Genomic DNA, 21,283 nt, shown 5'->3' on the forward strand with positions numbered 1-21,283 from the left:
AAAATTAGCAAATGAGGTGTCAAAATATAGGAAAACAATGAGGTTTCTCAAATGTTTTGTAATATTAACATGTGTTCTGATCCTAATTTGCATATTACAAGGGTTAAAGGATGGGGAAAAAATGTGTAGGTACCTAAACTAGAAGTGTAAACCAACTATATGCATTAAAAATGAAATATCAAAATGTATATATACCTAAACTAGAATTATAAACCAACTATCATGCATTAAAAATGAAATTTCACATTTGTAAACCAACTAATATGTTTCATATTGTTTCCACTCAAAACCATTGGCCAAACACACAATTTGCCAATCAGACAAAACAATCAAAAAATGGCCAATCCAACAATACCATCAACAAAGTTAACCACTTCAACCCAAAATCATATTGTTTCTAATTAAAATAAATCTTAAATCTTAAATCCAACAAAAAAGAACAGAGTTTTGAAAAGTTTAAAGCACCATAATGTTTAATTGTGCCCTTCATCTGTAGTAACACTGAATTTGCTACTTCTTAAATGGCTTGAGAACATAACAGGTCCAAATCTTGTGCCATGTACTTGTATCTACATGATTACACACTATATGAGAAAACAAGTATCAATACTACTAGAACTATATGAGAAAATTAAAATTCCATTCTTTACCTCCACATCTCTAATTGCACCTCGCTCCTACATTAGTTGGTGATCTTGTGCCACCAACAACTTGTTTAGTTGGATTAGGAGCTTGTCTTGATGGATTCTGAAAATTCAAAAACTAAACTCAACCAATAATACACAGATTGAATCTTAAACAATGATACAAAAACTTGAATAGATATACCTGTTGTGGAGGAATAATGTTATTTTGCATCAACCAAACTCCATTCCAATTGCCTATTCCTGCAAATTCCTGCAAGTCTTGTACTCCTACATTTCTTCCTCTTTATAGTTATTGCACAAGTAGAGGTAGATGTTTGTGCTGACTTTGATACAATAGTACATGTTGACTATTGCATTGTAGGCCTTTCGTGACCTTCTCTAGTTGGTTTTTTTGTTTTTTTGCTCTTTTTGGGTCATTACCTTCTCCAGTTGGTCTTAGTGGCCTTTTAGCACTTATTTCCTCAGTTGGCCTACTTGGAGTTGCCTATAATTCAAACACCAGACACCAGTGAGTAACTGAATAATAGAATTCATGGAATTAAAATAAGAAAAACTTATAAAAGTAACCTTTTTTTGTCCTTGGAGGTGGAGGAGGATACATAGGTGATCGTTTGCACCTTCTTACGTTATGTGTGTTATCTTCACAGTTAGAACAAGTCTGAATAATGAATTTTGTTGTGACCCTTCCACCAACAATTATCTCACCCACCCCTTTCTTTCTCACTTTCTTTGGCCTGCCAGGTTGCTTCTTAAATGGTGGAGGTATGATTACTTGAGAGTTCACTGATTGCCATTGAGAGTGATCGGTAATAAGATTAATTGCAATATTATACGCCATTTTGTACATACTAACCGAGTAGTAATGGCTTGAAAAATCCTCTGGCTCTTTGTGTTCCTACAATATTGCACGTGTGGCATGTACACATGTAATTCCAGTCAAATTTCATTCCCTACAGCTGCAACTATGATTTCTCAAATCCACAACCCAACTTTTTGATCCCATAGTCACTTCCCATAGCCCATTTTCAGCAAGATAGCATTCAAATTTGAGTTCCTTATCCTTAATGTTATTCAGTTTGTCTTGAATTCTAGGACATACTTTACCATGGTATTTCTCAATCCACTGCCTTTTGGTATGGATTCTACACATGATTTGTGTTTTCAAGCCTCCAACAGTGTCAGAATGGGTATATCTCTAGCCTCTTTGATGTAATTGTTGAATGATTCACACAAATTATTACTTAACATATCACACTTGGGCATCACTGTCATCATAAACTTGCACCATTGTTGTGGAGGTATATTCTTCAACCAATCAAATGCTTCATTGGATATTTATTTGATTTCATTCATTTTTTGGTTATGTGTTTCCTCCAAGTAGCACGTAGATGCACCCCATATCAAATATTTAAATTCTTTATCTTTGAACCTCAGCTTTAAATTGGCATACAAATGCCTCACACAAAACATATGTTCAGTGGATGGCATAAGCGTATTGAAACTCTCAACTAGTTATTTTTGCCTATCAGAAATAAAAGTGCACTTAGTTACATCACTCTCCCCAAATGTTGTAACCAACAACTCTAGAAACCAACTCCAACTGTCCCTACACTCAGACTCCACAACTGCAATAGCCAAAGAAAACATCTGGTTGTTTCCATCTCTCCCAATTGCAGCCATTAACTGCCCCCAAATGGTTAAGAAAACAGGCATCCAAACCGATGATAGGTCTGCATTTCTCTATGAAGCTCTTCTTTTGTGCATCAAATAGCACAATCAACCTTTGGAATCTAGGAATTTTGTACAATGGAAATCCTTCAACCTTCAGAATGGCTGTTGAACCAGGGTTGGTTCTTAAAATCTCATGACATTATTGTCTAATTTTGGAATACTGCTCATGGACATTACCTTGGATTATTTTAATAGTTTTTTTCTTTGCCTTGTATAACTTTTGCTTGTGTGCATAAACCCTGGCCTCCTTGCTTACCAATTTCTTGAAGGACTTGTTGGCCATAGTGGGAGTTTCCATAAAATATTTCATGTATTGTTCTGCCAAGTATGTACAATTAGCATTTTTATTGGTGAAGACTCTTGGATATCTGTGTGGCTCACCTTTTAGACTCCTGATCTAATATGTTGTAGTTTTCCCCATTTAGCTTGCATGAATTCTCCAGCCACACTTATTTTTTCATATTGCAGTCACTCTTCTAGTTTCATTCTTTTCAAAACTCAGCTCAAAACCCCTCTTAACTGAATGATGTCTCAAAGCCTTTCCTAAAAACAGCTGCATTGGCAAACACCAGGCCTACCTTCAGAATTGAGTTTTTTTAACTCATGTTCTTCATCAAAATCTGGAAACTTGATGCTCATGGACTCTCCATCACATTCAGGCGCTGAGAGGACCTCTAGATCACTTTGAATTTCATTTTCTTGAGCATCAAATGGTTGATCAAAATCTGTCACTTAAGTTCTTTGATTGACTTCATCATAGTCATTCTCTAAAGGCTGAAAACTATCACTCAAAATATCACCTTCAGCAAAATATTCAGAATCAGACATCACATAAGATTCTGACTCACTCTCCACAAAACTCAGATCATCACTATCACTGTTATCATCTTCATGTGCATTGTTGTCTCCATCATTGTCAACCTCCACAATATTGTTTGTATTGTCTACATTGTCTACTTCATGAGGTGACACCAATGCAACTTCAATAACCATATCATTCTCATCAACAAATAAATTGTTTTGAAATATATTTGTAGACACATATACCTTAAACATATCCACCACACCTATATCACTATCAAGTATGCTCAATTCAAAAGCTTTAGGCAACTTATAGAACACAATAGCATTAGCTGAGTACCCAGCTGCTTTCACTGAATCCATAACTTCAAAATAAGACATTACATCAGGGTAAATGTCTCGCATAACTGAAGTCATCCATCCAATGTAGTCAAAACCATCTGTGAATCTCTATCCCCATTGAATATTAAGAGTAAACAACTGATCATTCATTTTTTCTACATTATAAAAAAGAATTCAATCAATAAAATTCCATAAAAAAAACTGAAAAATCCCTCATTTTGAACTACATAAGTCATAATTTCAACGAATAGTAAAAATTGACAAAAGCCGTAATTTTAACGAACATTAAAAATCGACAACTATAAAAAAAATCTAAATTTTACTCAAAAACATACCCTAAACCTTCAAAGCTCGTCCAATTCAAGAACCCCCAAAACAATTGCACTGTACCTACATAAGTTCATGGCTTAGTTGAGAAAAACCCTAAAATTGAAAATCTTACCTTCTTCTATAGTAAGCGTCCTTCGAATGCACTCATACAGTAGTTCTTCAAACCAATTTTGCGAAAACTCAGAGAGAAAGAGAGATTTTTGCGAGACTTTTTGCCTTTATGAAAATTCGAAACGAGAGGCAGAGAGTGAGTGTGTGTTGTTGTGAGAGAATGAAAGGACTTGGAAAAATTTCGACACTCATCACACGTAAAACCGAGGATAGAAGAGTAATATGCACAATAAAAGTTAACATTGTCAAATGTCTGACCATTGAATGTTAAAAGTAGGGGGTATTTGTAGATTTTGATAGTACATGGCGGTGAATGCAACATTTTCAATAGTACAGGGGTGCAACCCTTATTTTTTTGAAGGGCAGAAAATTCTTCACTCATGGCTTCACGCCTATGAGAGTGGGTGTTGGCTTGTGTAAAGGATTGTGTTCTATTTCGGTTAGAGACGGGATAGTGGTTGTATGAAGAAATAAGAGTCTTTTTTGGTTTGAAAATCTTGTTTGTGGCACAGGTGACTATACGAGATGATTGTATTTGTGGAGGGGGAGGGGAAGGGCTTGGTTCAATGGGCGGATCATATATGCATATCTTTTGTCATGGAGGGGTGGAACTTGTGGTGCCGACACAAGGGCTAGGAGATGCAACAGTGGTGGGATTAAGAAAGCTTGGGGACGAAGATGTATAACTAGTTATCTGTGATGGATAGACTAGATGAGCAGCCCTTGGCAAGGGAGGAGTAGAGAAAAATTGTTGATTAGAGCATTCTGGAGATGGTTTAGGAAGGATGCATGGTTCATTAGCAGGTGAGACGACCGAATCCGGAGAGTCATGCGTATTGTATGGTTGGAGCCACGGATAACAAAGGCAGCCAAAGACTCGGAAAAAGATGTATTTTGGTTTATGGTCAAATAATTTGTGATGAGGTGTATCATGGTTGAGGACACGTGTATAGGCTGCGATTAATAAGATAAATGGCACTTTGGAAAGCATGAAACCAAAACCTTAGAGGTATAGCAACATTATATAGTAGCGTGAGGCCGGTTGCCACAACATGGCGATGTTTACATATAGCAGAACCAATGTGTTCGGGTGTATAAGGTGGAGAGGTGAGACATTGGATACCATTTTTAGCCAAAATGTAAGAAAGTGCTTTGTACTCGCCACCACCATCTGTGTATAAGGTTTTGATTTTTGTGTGAAAGAAATTTTCAATAAGCTTGCTGCATTTTTCAAAACACTAAACACACCAGATTTGGACTTTAGAGGGTATAACCACATGTATTTAGTGAAATAATCGATAAAAATAACATAGTATCGATAATTACCAAAATAAATCATAGGAGCTTGATCACAAACAATTGAATAAATATATTGAAATGGTTGATGGCAAATAACATAAGAATTTTGGAATGATAGTTTATGACTTTTGTTGCAAAGACAAGAGTTGCATACTTTATTTGAAGGAATCATAGAAAAAATGAATTTTATTATTTGCGTGGATCCTCTTTTGGATAGGGGAAGATGGATGACGGATACGTTTGTGCCATAAATGACAGAAAAGGGCAACAAATGTGGAATGAGCAAGGGTGGACGGACTCAAAGTTGAAGATGGGCACTCATACAGGTTGTGTCTACTCCGGTCTTTCGTCAAGTATGCCCTCGTATTCAAATCCTTCACAAGAAAATAGTTTGGAAAAAATTCGATGGAGGTATTGTTTTGTTTGCAAAATTGGGTAACATATATCAGGTTTTTATTTATCAACAGAGCACACAAAACATTATCTAATGTAAAAGAGGTATTATGAGAATTAATTGAACAGAAACCAACATGAGAGATAGGAATTTCATCACCATTACCGACTACCACATCCTCGTTTCCTATATAATCTGAGTACATTGAGAGGTTCTGGAGATCAAATGTGATATGATGCGTGGCACCCGAGTCAAGCACCGATGCTTATTATTGTAGGTTGACTCTCTTTCAGATAAATTTTCCCGATGCCGAGACAATTGAGAAGATGGTTGTCCACGAGAATAACATGTTTCACCACTGTGTCCCGGTTTATCGCAAAGTTGACAAACAGACCTGGATTTAACGGACAAGAGCTTGAACTCCATGAAGGATGCATGTGACTGGAAATTTGAGGAATGCATACTTCGGCCAAAAAGTGGTTGTTGCTATCGATTAAAATGCATGTTGTTGGGTAGAGAGTTGTGCATTGCCAAATTACTATTTGTGGCGTGTGACAGATTATTGTTACCGCCACGATATCTCCACGAGTGCCCCGATTTTTATAATCAGCTTGCTTTTGAGTAAATTGTGTTTTTATTTGTACTTCTTCTTTTGGTTCTCCATTACTGCCAATAAGTTCCTCATCGAGTCGTTTATCGTAGAGGTCCTCAAAGGATATGGTATGTCGTGCACACGAACAAATGCAACTAATTCTTTAAATTCATCACCGGAATCATTTAATGTGTAGGACATCACTTGAGAGTCATTTAGAGGATGTCCAATGAGAGCGAGATCATCGGCGAGCTTTTTACCCTGCTCATATAGGCAGCCATAGTCTTCCATTCCGTTTTGTTTGACATGCATTCTTGTGTTGGAACGATTAGCAAAACTCTTTTCCAATTTGTTCCAAGCGTCCGTAGAAGAGGTGCAATTGTTTATTGTCGGGTTGATTGCACTATGAACAGTTGCTTGAATGCCAAAGAGTACATGACAATCTTGACGAGTCCAATACAGATACTCAGGATCGGTGTGCAATCGACATGGATGTGTTCCATTAACAAAATCAGGAAGTCCGTAACCGAAGAGGAGATTGGTTATTTGTGACTTCCATGAGGCATAATTTGCGTCATTCTTAGCAAGCATAAATGGGATCTGGGAAGATGCATTAAGAGATATCAAACTTCCACTGGTAGAAAAAAAATCACCTTGAGTCGTCATTTTCGGAGTTGCCGAGACAGTTGCAGGATCTCAGGAAATGGTTTGGGGGGGGGGGGGGGGGGGGGGGGGGGAGGTCGGGGTCGTTGATATCGAAATTGGTGTTGAGACTCCTCTATTTTAGTTGTCATTGAGAATAACTAGGTGGGCAAAGGATCGGGCTATTTTCAAAGGATAAAGAGGGCTCTGGTACCATGGAAGATATTTAGAAATGGTTTCATTGTATTTTTTGAGATTGTCTTGGTACATAATATATGCAACTGAATAATTAAAGAATCCCACTAATATAGTTTTATACAATGGAAAGTAAATCAATCTAATAAATGGAGCTGAGTTATTGGAATGGGGAGATAAATCATCCACTATGATTATACTCTATCTCTGCAATATTATTTGGTGATTTTGTGCTTTATCAAAAACAAAGTCAGAGAGTACAACAAATGGTGTAATCTCCTAGGTAGTTAGTTGAAATATATTTCTCTAATGAGTGAGGCCCATCAAATTATCCCAAAATATTATAATTTGGAGAACATCTAAAATACATTTATCAAACACCTTTTAAAATTAAAGTTTGCAAGAGCATCTTCCAAGTATTTTTTCACCAAATCTCATTTTATGTGGTTGAAAAAATGGGTTCGCGTACCACTCATAGCATATCATTTCACAAGTTTACCATTATTAGTGAAAAAAATAGTGTGTTTTTTCATCCATGTATTTCATCAAATTTTAGACCAAATAATAAAGGGTTCATTTGACATACTCCCTTGACACCTCACTAAACTAGAGAAAAACTCAACCCTTATTGTTGCGTTCCTATGTAATTTTTGCCTAACTGCATGCAACATTTTCGCCAACTGGATTTAGCCTTTTTAGACCTTCATTATTCATTTTCGTTGATTTTAATGTTTTTTAATAAACAAATGTTTGTATGTTTTGTTTTTTATTTATATTTTTTAATGTTTTATTTTTATATAAAAAAGATAATTTATTTAAAGAATTTTTTGATATATTTAATGTACTGAAATCGACTATTGTAATCATTTGTAGTCATGCACTTTCTCTTTACCCAAAAGTTATGGTCTATCCCATTATATACACATTACACGAATACCGCGGTTATATAAAAAATAACTTCAACCGCACCAATAACAAAATTCATAATTTAAATCTTTATATTATAAATCAACTTGTAACCAACATATATTAGAAAAACACAATCATCAGCATCACTCTATTAGTAAACTCACATAATTTATATATGACTATACATAACTATATGTTACTATAGATGACTATATATTACTATAATAATATAGTCATATGTAGTAACGTGTAGTATGTAGTCGACTAAAACTTGAAATACATATGTCAAATTTGTCTACAGTTGCAACCAGATTTTCGGCACCTTCAAGGAGAAGATCAATGGCCTCCATTAAACTGCAATTGTAAAAACGAATTAAAAAAATCGTCTAATTATGGTATTGTTCAATTAAATATTAGTGCGAGTTAGGAAAAATTGACTAAGCTTCAAAATACTCCAAAATTAACAAAATTTAAGAGAGAGATAGCGATAGAGAGGACATAACTTTCCACCAAACTGCCATGGACTCCTCACCGCAAGCGCCTCCTACTAAAACCCTAGCCATCAACCACCTAATGCTCAACGCGCTCAAGGGAATAACATCACATAAAATATGACAATTAAAACTTAACGAAATTACTATGAAAATATTTATCTCGACGAGAAGAATCCAATGGTGGGTAGCTCGTTGAATTCTGATTGTCGGAAATGAAATTACCCATCCGAGAAGATCAAACCCCCTTGTGTAGTAGAAAACATGCACCAAATTCCCATATGTACAAAAACTTACATAATCTCCCTTCTATAGTTAACATTCTTAACTATAAAAAACATATCAGAGTTTTAAGCAATGAAAACAAAATAGGGAGGTTTGTTGCAGATTTTTCTTCAACATATAGGGGTTTTATGGTGTTTACCCATCATATTATATACAACAAGCTGCACACATCCAATGAGGATATATCCAAGAAATTACTTTAGCCAAACTCACAATACCTACAAGAAATAAAAATATAAAGATCATTTTTTATAAAGATTGTTGTTTTATCTCTCTACAACAATCGATAAAATGGGAGTTGGAAATGTTGTGGTTCGCTTTCTCCTTCTTAGATAAATCCCCAAATTTCCATTTTTTTCGCTATAATTCCATCCCCACACCCTTATCCCTCAAATATATTAGCATGGGCTCAGTGGTGAGACCGAAAATTGTTTTCATGGTGGGCTTAAAATTTTGGGGGATCCATGGGCAGCGCCTTCGAATTTGTATGAAATATTATTTGCATATCGTAAGAGTTGATGGATCAAGATAGATTGGGCTGAATCATTTTTTCCAATAGCACGTAAGTGAATTATTTCATTGATTGGACCAATGGACCAAGATAGATTGTGTTGAAGGAAATTGAAGAAGTCATGTTATCGTAAGGGCCGATGAAAGCCAAGTTGGCAAACTAGGGTACTGAGGGTTAAATTTCCAGTCGGGTTGGAGAAAGTACAACGTGTGTCTAGATCATGACAACTAAATCATGGTCGGATGTTCTTTTTATCCGAGGTCTTGTTCATGCGGCGATGAAATTTGAAGACTAATGAAGAATCCCAACCCACCTGATTCATTTTAGAGCTTTTTATGCCCTTCACCTCCAAAAGCAAGTGAAGTCATTGCCAATGTTAAAGCTTCTTCTAGTTCTAGCAAAACGAGATAAAACCCTTAAGATCAATTCGATTTATATTGTTATTTTTTAGTTAGACTGAAGAATATAGGAGGGCATGTAGAATAATCTGATTTTGTGGATATTGATCAAGTGGGTATAATTGATATGTGGGATTTTGCAAAGGCTTTAGGGTACAATAAGAAGGTCAGTTTAAAATTTTGGCTAAAAGATAAGAATTGTTTAGGTCAATTTAAACTGATATTGATATTATCAGTACAAGAAACTGTATTCCTATAAAAATGAAATTAAGATGTTCATTGAGCATCTTAGTAACTCATAGAGGATAGTGAAGGCAGGTTAGTTAGTGAATATGTCATCATTGATGAAATTGGAGTAGATGAAATAGAAGCAGATTAAATTGTGATATATTTAAGTGATGAGGGTGTTGAGACTGATGAGAGTGAAGCTGCTGACATCTTCTATGAGTCGGAATATGATATGGTGGATGGTAGTGTTCGTTTTGCACGACTTTTACTTATCGAATCTTCGTGCTTTGGTCTTCATTCGTCCGAGTTTTTGACTTTATTTGTATATATTATGTTTTTTTTTCCATTCTAGGTAAATATAAACTATTTTTTCTCGATTCGAAACAATTTTGGAAGCGAAGCCGACAATCAAACAAAACAAGTGAAAAGTTGCATTCTAGCGGACTATGACAGTGTTCGGTATTTGATGCATAACTCTCTCATATGACCTCCGATTGAGCTGATTCGAGGTGACCTTATAAAGCCAACTACGAGGGCTGCAACTTTTGTGAAATGCATATTTGTCGAATTCGGGATACAAATGTGTCAAAAAAGTGTCTGAAGTTGATGCAGAGGCCAGATCGCGATCCACTCCATCCGTATCGCGATCTGGGGTCACTTATAGAAGGTTTTTTTATCAAGACCCAGACCGCGATCCCACATTCCCGTATCGCGATCTGGGGGGTCTCACATAAAGTTTTTTTTATCAAGACCCAGATCCTGATCTATCATTCCCGTATCGCGATCTGGCATGGCGGTGCACAATTTTCGAGGCAAGATATTTTTATTTTGCAAAACAACTATTAATAGAAGGAGGCTTTCTTCTTCATTGTTTCTTCTTCACTTCTTGCCTTCTTGTTCAGTTTTTCTTCGACTTTTCTTTGGTTTTCGCCCCAGTTCTTCGCGGGAAGTTTCGACGAGGGTTTTTTATAAGCTTTTTCTTTACGTTTAGTTTATGATTTATCATGTTCTTAATTTTGATGCTATGCTTGTAATGAACTGAGCATTTTCTTTTAGGGAAATAAAACGTTGTATATATTGATTTTGATTTCCAGATTTGTGATCTATTTGTCGTTCTTTGTTTCTGTTTATGTTTTCCTGTATTAAATGCTTTCGATTGTTTATCTAACAGTTGAATTGATTGTAAATGAGAATGAACTCGAGAGGGTATTCCTCGTTTGATTTCAGGAAAACTTAGCTCGGGTTGTGGAAAAGGAGACGTGATGCACCTCAGGTTAGCCCTTAAGGACTTGACCTAAATGCTCTCTAAATATCATGTTCTGAACGGAGACGTCGGGCCTGTGGGTAGACTCTAACTACACTGGAGATGAGGGTTAGGTTATTTTAGTATTTGGGTTAAGGAATATAGAATTGACATTATATTCGGATTTGTAAACCTTTATGTATAGTACATTTGTGGTTTTTACCCTAAATGCCATCACACGTCGGAATTCATCGTTTGTCCTGGCGAATCGTTGTTTTTATTTTTGTTTCCTTTTAGCTTCATTTCATCCCCATCCTTTCGATTGTCTAGATAAAGTTTAGGATGGTCTAATTGCGATACTTTGTAAATTTAGGAACTTAATTCTTTGTGGATCGATATCTGGAATTCACTATCCTACAAAATGTGATATTGTACACTTGCGGTTCTTCATACGTAGGTTTTACATGTATCAAGTTTTTGGTTTGAAGCTTAAGTACTCCTGAAGTTGCGTTTGGTCGTTCAGATAAGGACAAGGGTAAGATAGTTGAGGGTAGTGAATTTATAAGTGATGGAGATCTTGTAGCTAGTGATAATAATTTTGTCAGTGATGAAGAAAGTGGTGGAGTGAAGTACCGTAAGTTCAGCCCTAGGATTGAGAAAAAGAACCAAAAACTTAAATTAAGTTTGATTTTCAATATCAGGAATGAGTCTAAGTTTGTTACTGAGAGTCGTTGCTTTAGGAGAGGTATGATGATAAGATTTCAGAAAGTTGACAAAATTAGGTTGAGTGCAGTTTAAAAAAACGATGGATGTGTGGTTTTGTTATGTGGGCAAAATGTAGGGTTATAGTGCTTGGCAAATTAAAATTTATATCCAACTCATAATAAACTGTCTTAAAATTATAGCAACACAAGCATTCAATCATGTTGTATTGGGAAGACTTTTATGAAAAAAATTGAAAGAAAATTCAAAATTGGGTACAACTGAATTTAGAAATGAAGCATGTACCATCTTAAAAGCTCATGTGTCTAGACTACATGTCTATAGGGCAAAACAAAAGGCATTAAAACTGATTCATGGGACTATAGAGAAACAATTTAGCAAGATAATGGATTATTGTCAAGAATTAGATATAAGTAACTCATGTTCTATTGTAAGAATGTAATTGAATGATAAAATTAGGTGTTTAAAAGATTTTATATGTGTTTTAATGCATGTAAATTGAGTTTAAGAATGGGTACATGCCAATGGTTGGGGTCGATGGTTGTTTTTTTAAGGGCAATTATGGAGTCAGCTACTTAGTGCAGTTGGATTAGATTCAAATAACAATATCTATCCAATTTTATATGCGATTATTGAGAGTCAGACAAATGAGAGTTGACTTTGATTTTTGAATAGGTTGAACATTTATTTAAACTTTAGTGAAATGAGCATAGGAGTTAAAAGGGCAAACACATACAGAACATCAGGAGGCACAAAATAAAATAAAAATTACAGGTTCTCTTTTAATTTAGGCATTATTTTAAAATTCCAGTAATTTAATATGAATATTAAATTTTATCTTTAAAAAATATTTGCTTACAATTGCAGGTTAGAAGAACTCACGAGAAAATGAAAATAACAGTCTGAAGAAACACAATTGAATCCTTTAATGTATTCAAATAAGTTTTTTCAAGTTTACGTCATGCTTGTTTTTTAAAATTGAATAAGTAATTAAATGTTTTTCTTTTTTGTTTTTATTAATTACAGCCCGATCAATCTTTTCCAATAATCCAGGCTCCAATGATTGTGAAAGGGGGTGTAAATTTCATTACACTATCCAATTTGACATCAAATGTGACCAATCAACTGAAGGAAAACTCATGCTCTGAATTTGGTGCAAGTTTTGCTTCTAAGACCTCTTCCAAGTCATCATCTTCTTCCAAATCAGCGTATGCCTCCAAGATAAACAAATGATCAAGATTTGATGTTTTAAGTTTGCAAGTCAACATTTGTTTTGTTGAATGTTGAGACATTGTACTTCTTTTTAATTTGGATATTTTGTTCTATTTAGATGTGATGACATTTGTAATTTAGTTTGGATCTCATGAATGTTTGATGTTTGGATTTGACGTCAGTAGGTTTTTATTTGAATTTGATGCATATTTGATTTTTAATTTAGGAGAATTTGAGCTAGGCCCATGAAATGAAGTTTTATTACAAATCAACTCACCCTTTAACTTTCATTTCCAAATAAATCCACAAAAACATGAATTTTCAAAATAGCCCTATATATTTCTATTTGACATAGGCCCAACCCAACCCATTCCTTCCCACCCGCCCAGCATGCCGGTCCAGCCCGACCCGGTCCAGTCTGACCCGGTCAATTTTTTTTTTTATATTTTATTTTTTTTCTAAAAACAAATAATTTTTTTTTTCTGGCGGCGGGTCGTCGGAGCTCCGGTTAGCTGACTCAGCATTAGTTAACTTCAACATTAGTTGATATTTGAGATTCCATTCTTTTTTCATTTTCTTTTTTTATTCATTTTTTTCTGGTGGTGGGTCATTGGAGCTCTGGTTAGCTGACTCAATATTAGTTAACTTTAAATTAGTAGACATTCTTTTTTCCCGGCGGCGGGTCGTCGGATCTCCGGTTAATTAGCTCACTCAACATAAGTTAACTTCAACATTAGTTAACTTCAACATTAATGACATTCAACATTTTTTTTCTTCCTACGATAGTTGATCGTCGAAGCTACGATTAGCTGACTTCAACACTAAAAATATCGGGTGTCAACTAATGCTTAGTCATCAAATCGGAGCCCTAAATACCCGTCGCCGAAAAAAAAAAGTTACAATAAAAAAAATGGTCGGATGTAGCTAATGCAAAGTCAACTAATGCATAGTTAGCTAATCAGAGTTTCGACGTCCGGTTGCCGGAAAAAAAAAGTTAAAATAAAAAAAGCTGGACGTCAGCTAATGTTGCAGTCAACTAGTGCAAGTCAACTAATCAGAGTTCCGATAATCCGTCGTCGAAAATTTAAAAAAAAAAAGATAATAGAAAAAAAATGATATGTCAATTAATGTTGAAGTTAACTAATGTGGAGTCAGCTAACCGAAGCTCTGACAAACAGCCGCGGGAAAAAAATAAAAAAATAAAAGATGTCAACCGATGTTAAAGTTAACTAATGTTGAAGTTAACTAACGTTGAGTCAGCTAACCGGAGCTCCGACAACCCACCACCGTAAACAAATTAAAGGAAGAAAAAAAGATAAAAGGAAAAAAAAAATGAAATGTCAGATGTCAACTAATGTTGAAGTTGACTAATGTTGAGTCAGCTAAGCAAAGCTCCGAAGATCCGCCGCCGTAAAAAAAATAATTGAAAAAAAAGAAAAAAAGAAAAAAAAAACCAACATATACATTGCACTTACCATATAACCAACATTACATAATTGAACAACATTAACATTGCACTTAATGGAAACCAACAGATAACCAAATTGACCATACCCAAATTCACCATCACACAAGACCTAATACAAACTGGAAATTCTACCTTAATTTATCAATTACATATAGAACCAAATTGACCATTACAAGCAAATTTCTTACTTTACCAAATAGCTAGATTATTTAGGCCTTTAAGTTGCATATATATTTTCAACTCTTTATTTACCAATTTGTATTTTGATAACAAATATGGCAATAAGGAGTACAATGGTTGCAAACACTACAACTTGCAAGTTCATTCTTCTATTGTTCATTGCAGTGAGCTTCTCTAGCTTCTTTATTTGTTTTTTAATTGACTTTCTTTCCTTATTCATCTCTGCTTCTTTCTCTTTGTAACTATCCACTTCTTCTCTTAGTTTGTTCATGTTTTGGAGCAATTCAGGGATAGTCATCTTGGATCGGTCAAATATTTCAGGATCCAACCACATGTACACACCACAATAGCCGGCTTTCTGTGAAACATGACAAATCATAAAGTTTTTGGACAAGTAAAATAAAGAAATCCAGAATACAATTAGCAACCAGAAAAAGTACTGAATTATACCCCATAGTTTGGGCAAGCGCGATATCTTCTCCCTGTATTGTCTGGTGTCCGTGATGTAATCACTGGCAACTGGAATCCACATCTACAAGTGACTGGTGGTGTTGAATGAGCTTCATAGGAACCTGGAGCAAGTGCACCAAAAAGAGGAGGTGGCGGTGGTGGTGGAGGTGGACAACGAGGAGGAATGGCTTGAGGAAGTGCACCAAAAGAAGGAGGCGGTGGTGGTGGAGATGGACCACAAGGAGAAGGGGCTTGAGGAATTGCACAACAAGAAGAAGGTGGCGGTGGTGGAGGTGGTGGAGCTCCACGAAAGGGAGGAGGTGGAGGGGCTGGAGGAAGTGCATCAAAAGAATGAGGAGGTGGTGGTGGAGGTGGACCACGAGCGGATGGAGGAAATGCAACAAAAGAAGGAGGTGGCGGTGGTGGTGGTGGAGGTGGACCACGAGGAGGAGGGGCTGGAGGAAGTCCACCAACAGAAGGAGGTGGCGGTGGTGGAGGTGGACCACAAGGAGGTCCCGGAGGTGGAGGTGGGCCAGGTGCACGGCCTCCAGGAGGAGGTGGTGGAGGTGGTGCACCTCCTGGAGGTCTAGGAGGTCCTGGAGGTGCAGGTGGGCCAGGTATACGACTTCCAGGAGGAGGTGGTGGAGGTGGTGGAGCTCCACGAAAGGGAGGAGGTGGAGGGGCTGGAGGAAGTGTACCAAAAGAAGGAGGAGGTGGTGGTGGAGGTGGAACACAAGGGGATGAAGGAAACGAAACAAAAGAAGGAGGTGGAGGTGGCGGTGGCGGTGGCGGAGGTGGAAGTAGTCCACGAGGAGGAGGGGCTGGAGGAAGTGCACCAAAAGAAGGAGGTGGCGGTGGTGGAGGAGGGGGAAGAGCTGATGGGGTCCTAGAGTGTTGCGAAGGAAAAGAAGAAACTCCATAAATGGAAGGTGGAGGAGGAGCAGGTGGTCCACCACGCGAGGGAGGTGGAGGTGGAGGTGGGGGAGGAGGAGGCTGTGAAGGGCTAGGCGAATGAAAAAAATAATCCCAAGGCATTGAAGGTGGAGGTGGTGGCGGTGGTGGAGGTGGAGAGGGTTTTCCCATGATGGGAGAAGGTAAAGAAGATGCATGAGTAAGGGGTGGAGGTGGAGGTGGTGGTGGCGGCGGCGGTGTAGCCGAAGGTGGTGAATCTTTGCCATCGGCTAATGCTGCTGGAGCACTGTTATATCTCGTCGGAGGATAGTAAACATGCATCGAATTAGAGTAAGAACCTTTGTTAGTAGGTATCCACTTAGATGAAGCATTTGGCTTTGCTAGTCTTGCTACAGGAGGCTGTAACTCTTGCTGCTTCGATTTTGAACTGGAATTTAGCTGCTTTTTCGAGACAGTTTTACTTACTTCTTCTTCTTCTGCTGTGATAACAGATGAAACAGAATTTGCATCTGAAAAGAGCGCCTGATACACCCAAAAAAAAAAAATTACTTTTTAAAGAGCTGAAAGTTTCACAAAAACTAAGAAACATAGCACAGGGAACACAAAATCTTACCTCTGCTTTGAAATCCCTCGAAAATTGGTCTTCGGCATCCCAAAGAATATCAACTTCATCGCGGTTCAGCACCAACACATTTGAACGGACAAAAGCCGTATGAAACATAACTCTAAAAACCGTCTCTTCCCTCAGAAAATCGTCCTCCAAATGGATGCACTCAAGAACAATATCTCCTTGAACACGGCAATGTATATCAATTTTCACTAGTTCGCACTCTTCCTGCATACACCACAGATCAATAACAACACCATAAAATTGTTTTCATATGAAATTTCAAAAGATTTGTTGTAGCATTACCTGTTGATAGAAACGGATACGCTTTTTCACTTTCGAAGTCGAAAACAATAGCTTACAACTTCTACTATTTGTTTTCGAAGAAGGATCCTGACCATACACACGAACAACTGGCCGACATCCTCTTCCACCGTCATATAAAGGAAGATTCCTAACTATAATAGAGTCCAAAGCCAAAGGTGTATCCGACGGTGGCCAATCCGAACCAAAGTCGTTTCTTCTAGCAATGTACTGAAGATATCTGAGCTGAGATGGCTGAGGATTCAAAGGAGATAGAATATGAAGAAGCTCCCTTGATGCCTGCTTGTATACCATTTCAAGAGTCTTTTGTTCACCGTTGTACTGTTTCAGGTACAGAAGAAGTCCAGCGAGCATAAACGCAAGCACGGGCCAACCGCCCCTTTCGCAGTGCATTAAGAGCACGTTTTGTTGTCCTTCGAGCGATAACCAGCTCTCACTCGATCGTAAAAAGTGGTGGATCATTTCTATAGGTAACAGTGGGCACCCTTCGTACTGACGAGGGTAATCCATTACCGTCATGTCGTACTGAGATAAGGCGTCGGATAATTGGCTCCTCCTTTCTCCTTCTTTGAAATTGAAAACCATAAAAGCAGCTTCCGGGTAGTGTTCTTGTAGCTGTGCGACAATCCCGTTCATATATGTTCGATACTCGTTCTCGTCGAGTACATCGGTGGAGAAGCAGCAATCAAACACTACATATAGAAGCAGAAATCAAATTAAATCAAATGACATCAACAAATCTGAAAATTACATATTTTGAACAATATGAAATTTAAAAAAAAAAAAAAAAACTAAACTATCAATGCAGAAATAAAACCTTGTTAATCTTATTAAATTTTACTTGGAGCGTAAACAAAGAAAAATATTGGGAGCATTCAGAAAATGGGTATTTACTATATGGCAAACCCAAGGAATTTGGATGGCATTCTAATATTTATCGCAACTAGCGATGTTAGAAAAATGACTTTTTACTACGACCAGTAGCCAAAAGATACCAAATTTGTAATAAAAAGGTTTTTGCTACGAATTTGGCTCGCCACAGATACGGGCGTGACAAAAACCCCGCTACGGTAAACGGCCGTAGCAAATACTTTTTTTCCTACGGCAAATCCTAAAAAAAAATTGTAATAAATTGATAATCCAACACATACACTACTTTTTGCAACTCATGGCTCCATAATTTCACGTTCATTTATAAATCGGCGAAACAATTGCTAATTGAACAAGAACAGTGTAGCTGAAAAAAGGCATACAGTAGACTCTCTCAGAGATCTCGAGCAGCCGATCCGGCGGCAGCCGATAGATGAATCTTCTAAACAGCGCCATCTAATGGCGATGTTTTCTCTCGTGATCGGACCCCCTCTCGACAATTCAACGTAACCTTCCAAAACTTCACCTGAATTTTGAAATAGTCAACAATGCAACCGTAAAAGTCAACAAGGCCAGATCAAAACACCGGGAGTAATCCGACAGTATATTATCGCAGCCCGACTTACGAGTTTTTAGGGTTTACAAAATGAGCAATGACTATGAGAAGAGAAATGATAATCGGTTCTAGAGAGAGAGAGAGAGAGAGAGAGAGAGAGGATTAATGGTGAGTATAAAAGCTGACTTTGGAGCTAAATTGTAAAAAAAAAAAATGTTTCTGCAGCAATCAGTTGAACTTGTCCATAGATTTTCTTATTACATATATTTAATATTTCTAGATAAATGGATTCTTCGGAATTAACTTCAGTATATACATGTTAGAGAAAATATTGGCCTCCGCAATTTTCTGCAAAACATAGAGAAACAATATTAATATGTTTCAGCACGCAATAACTAATCAAACTGAATTAAACATGATCAAAGTATTATTAATTAAATAAAATTGTTTTTTTATTTATTAATCTATTATCATGTCTAACAACAAGTGCAGTTAGAGAAAATGGCCTCCACGATTCACTGACGCTACTTTTCTTGGGGGATTCGACAAAACTCTCAATTACACAAGTGCCATTGAAATGAGCTCAATTTTATTTTATATTTTTTAAATAAATCCAAAATAATATTTATTAATTAAAAATACTTAATTATCACCATTATATCCCTAACTAATAAATAATGTATATTTAATTTTGATACTACTTTGGCTCGATATTGATCACCTTACCCCTTTCTATTCTTAATTGAATCGATTTGCCTCCTTGTACTTTGGCTCGATATCACTTTAGCTCATTCTACTCTCATTTGCATCGATTTGCCCATGTACTTGAAAAATTGTCTCAATGTGGCCCTCGCCTTTAATTTTCAAACCTTTGACCATAACACCCTTTGATCCAAGTCTGAAAATTACTAAAAAGTCACCCCTCCCAATTTAAATAATTATTAAAAATATTAAAACTAAAAAATAAAAAAATAAAAAAACAAAAAATAAAATAATAAAAAATTCAAGACAACGAGAAAACATAGTCCATGACGCCAGCCACAATTTTTTTTTATTTTTTATAATTATTTAAACTGGGAGGTGGCTTTTTTGTAATTTTCAAACTTAGATCAAACGTAACGGAGTTAAGGTCAAATGGGTTAAAACTAACGGCGAGGGCCACATTAAGACAATTTTTCAAGTACAAGAGGGTAAAGTGATATCGAGCCAAAGAACTAGGGGGTAAATTGATGCAATTGAGAATAGAAGGGGTTAAAGTAATATCGAGCCAAAGTATAAGGGGGCAAATCGATGCAATTGAGAGTAGAAGGGGGTAAAGTGATATCGAGCCAAAGTACGGGGAAAAAGTGGAATTTACCCTAAAACAAAGATATATAATATATTTTCCATATATATCTTAAATAAGACGTTTTTTACTAATCCCACGATTCCCGTTTATTGATTGCAGAATTCTAATCCTCATAATTTTAATACGCATATCTCTCCCATGATTTTCCGTAAGATTCTGCCAACAACAACAATGGCTGCTACTACTAGGCTGTTAAGAATGTCTAAACCATTACGCATTGGCCTTTCCAATGAAGTTGTTTCATAAATGGTTTCTAGACCTAGGACATTAGTGTGTCTGAACAAAGTAGGGCTGAGTTTCGAGAATCCACCGGCCGGTGGCGGCCGTGGAGAGAGGAAACAGGTGGCGGCAAAGGTGGTCGGACGTTCTTCATCAGCTTGTCTTCATCACTTTGAAGAGTTATCAACCCCAAAAAGTATCAGTCTTCAATGGATTATCCAAGCCCAACACCGCAATTAGGAATTATTCGAGAGAATTGTAGATGTATGAACATGTTTGTTTTGCTTCAACGTTAAGTTGTTTATCCGAGCAAGAAAGCGAATTTGTAATTAATAAGAGGAGTTTTCATGTTTACATAACTGTTATACAGATTGGTTTCATGCTTACATAGCTGTTATACAGAGTGGTTTTCATATAGTTGTTCATATAGGATGGTTTTCATGTTTATATAGTTGTTTATACAGAGTGGTTTTCATGTTTATTATATAGCTGTTTATACATAGTGTTTTCAATATGTTTATATAGTTGTTTATACAGAGTAGTTTTCATGTTTATGTAGCTCTTTATAGAGAGTGGTTTTCATTTGTCTTCAATTTTCTCTTCTTGGAATAATTTGGGAATGGCGAGAAGCACATGCAGAATAAATGAAGAACAATCATGTAAATTACTTGCAATTTTCAACTAATCGGCTTAAATCAACAAACACATGATACTAATTAATTATTTTTCGCCGCTGAATTTTGAACCATTTTGCGTGCTAAAAAAATAAAAATAAAAAGGTGTTTTAAGTCTCTAATCCGTTTTTTCCTCTTAAAACAACAATCTCCATTGTTGGGTGGGCTTGGTGTAAACTATGCATAAACGATAAACGACAATTTTTGTTTGTATTTGAAAATATTGATTCGAATTTGAGATTGTCCTGGCATAAAAAAATTGTTTGCGAATGATACTTTTTCTTTCTTTATATTTTGTTCACTTAGAATCTCAAATATTAATATTTAATTGCCTATGTTTCATATTTAGTTGGATTGATAGGGTAAATTTACTTTTTTTTTTGTTTCATACCTTTATATGTGGTGAAAAGATAAAATGGAAAATAAATTAAAACAACTCAAATCTCAGTGAATTATGTGGTTTATTTCTTCTTAAATTATCATCTACTTCTCCCAAATTTAACAGATTATTGAATGTTTTAACTTGTCTAATTTTTTATGATATTGGTCATTTTTTTGTTATTATTTTCCTTGTTAATTAATTAAGTCCAT

The 21,283-nt window shown here is 36.3% G+C and overlaps 1 protein-coding gene across 1 annotated transcript; it reads right to left on the reverse strand.

Annotated features, from left to right (window-relative positions):
• Positions 1-14,527: 14,527 nt before the first annotated feature.
• Positions 14,528-18,829, reverse strand: LOC105959660 (uncharacterized). Its single transcript, XM_088823583.1, has 5 exons — positions 18,279-18,829; positions 17,008-17,717; positions 16,708-16,929; positions 15,183-16,616; positions 14,528-15,090 (listed from the first exon to the last, which is right to left on the reverse strand). Exons 1-5 carry the CDS (start codon positions 18,349-18,351, stop codon positions 14,797-14,799), a joined length of 2,733 nt encoding a protein of 910 aa, XP_088679709.1. The 5' UTR covers positions 18,352-18,829; the 3' UTR covers positions 14,528-14,796.
• Positions 18,830-21,283: the final 2,454 nt, after the last annotated feature.

The sequence above is a fragment of the Erythranthe guttata genome, chromosome 9 (genome assembly GCF_056151865.1).
Source record: "Erythranthe guttata isolate IM_541 chromosome 9, IM_541, whole genome shotgun sequence".
NCBI classification, from domain to species: Eukaryota; Viridiplantae; Streptophyta; class Magnoliopsida; order Lamiales; family Phrymaceae; genus Erythranthe; species Erythranthe guttata.

Excerpts from the sequence above, each read along its gene's own strand:
- LOC105959660 (XM_088823583.1), bottom strand. The coding sequence starts at position 18,351 with ATGGCGCTGTTTAGAAGATTCATCTATCGGCTGCCGCCGGATCGGCTG. Across the intron at positions 17,718-18,278 it reads GATCTCTGAGAGAGTCTACT|TGTTTGATTGCTGCTTCTCC; the intron begins GTATGCCTTTTT and ends TTCTATATGTAG. Across the intron at positions 15,091-15,182 it reads GCGCTTGCCCAAACTATGGG|AAAGCCGGCTATTGTGGTGT; the intron begins GTATAATTCAGT and ends CATGTTTCACAG.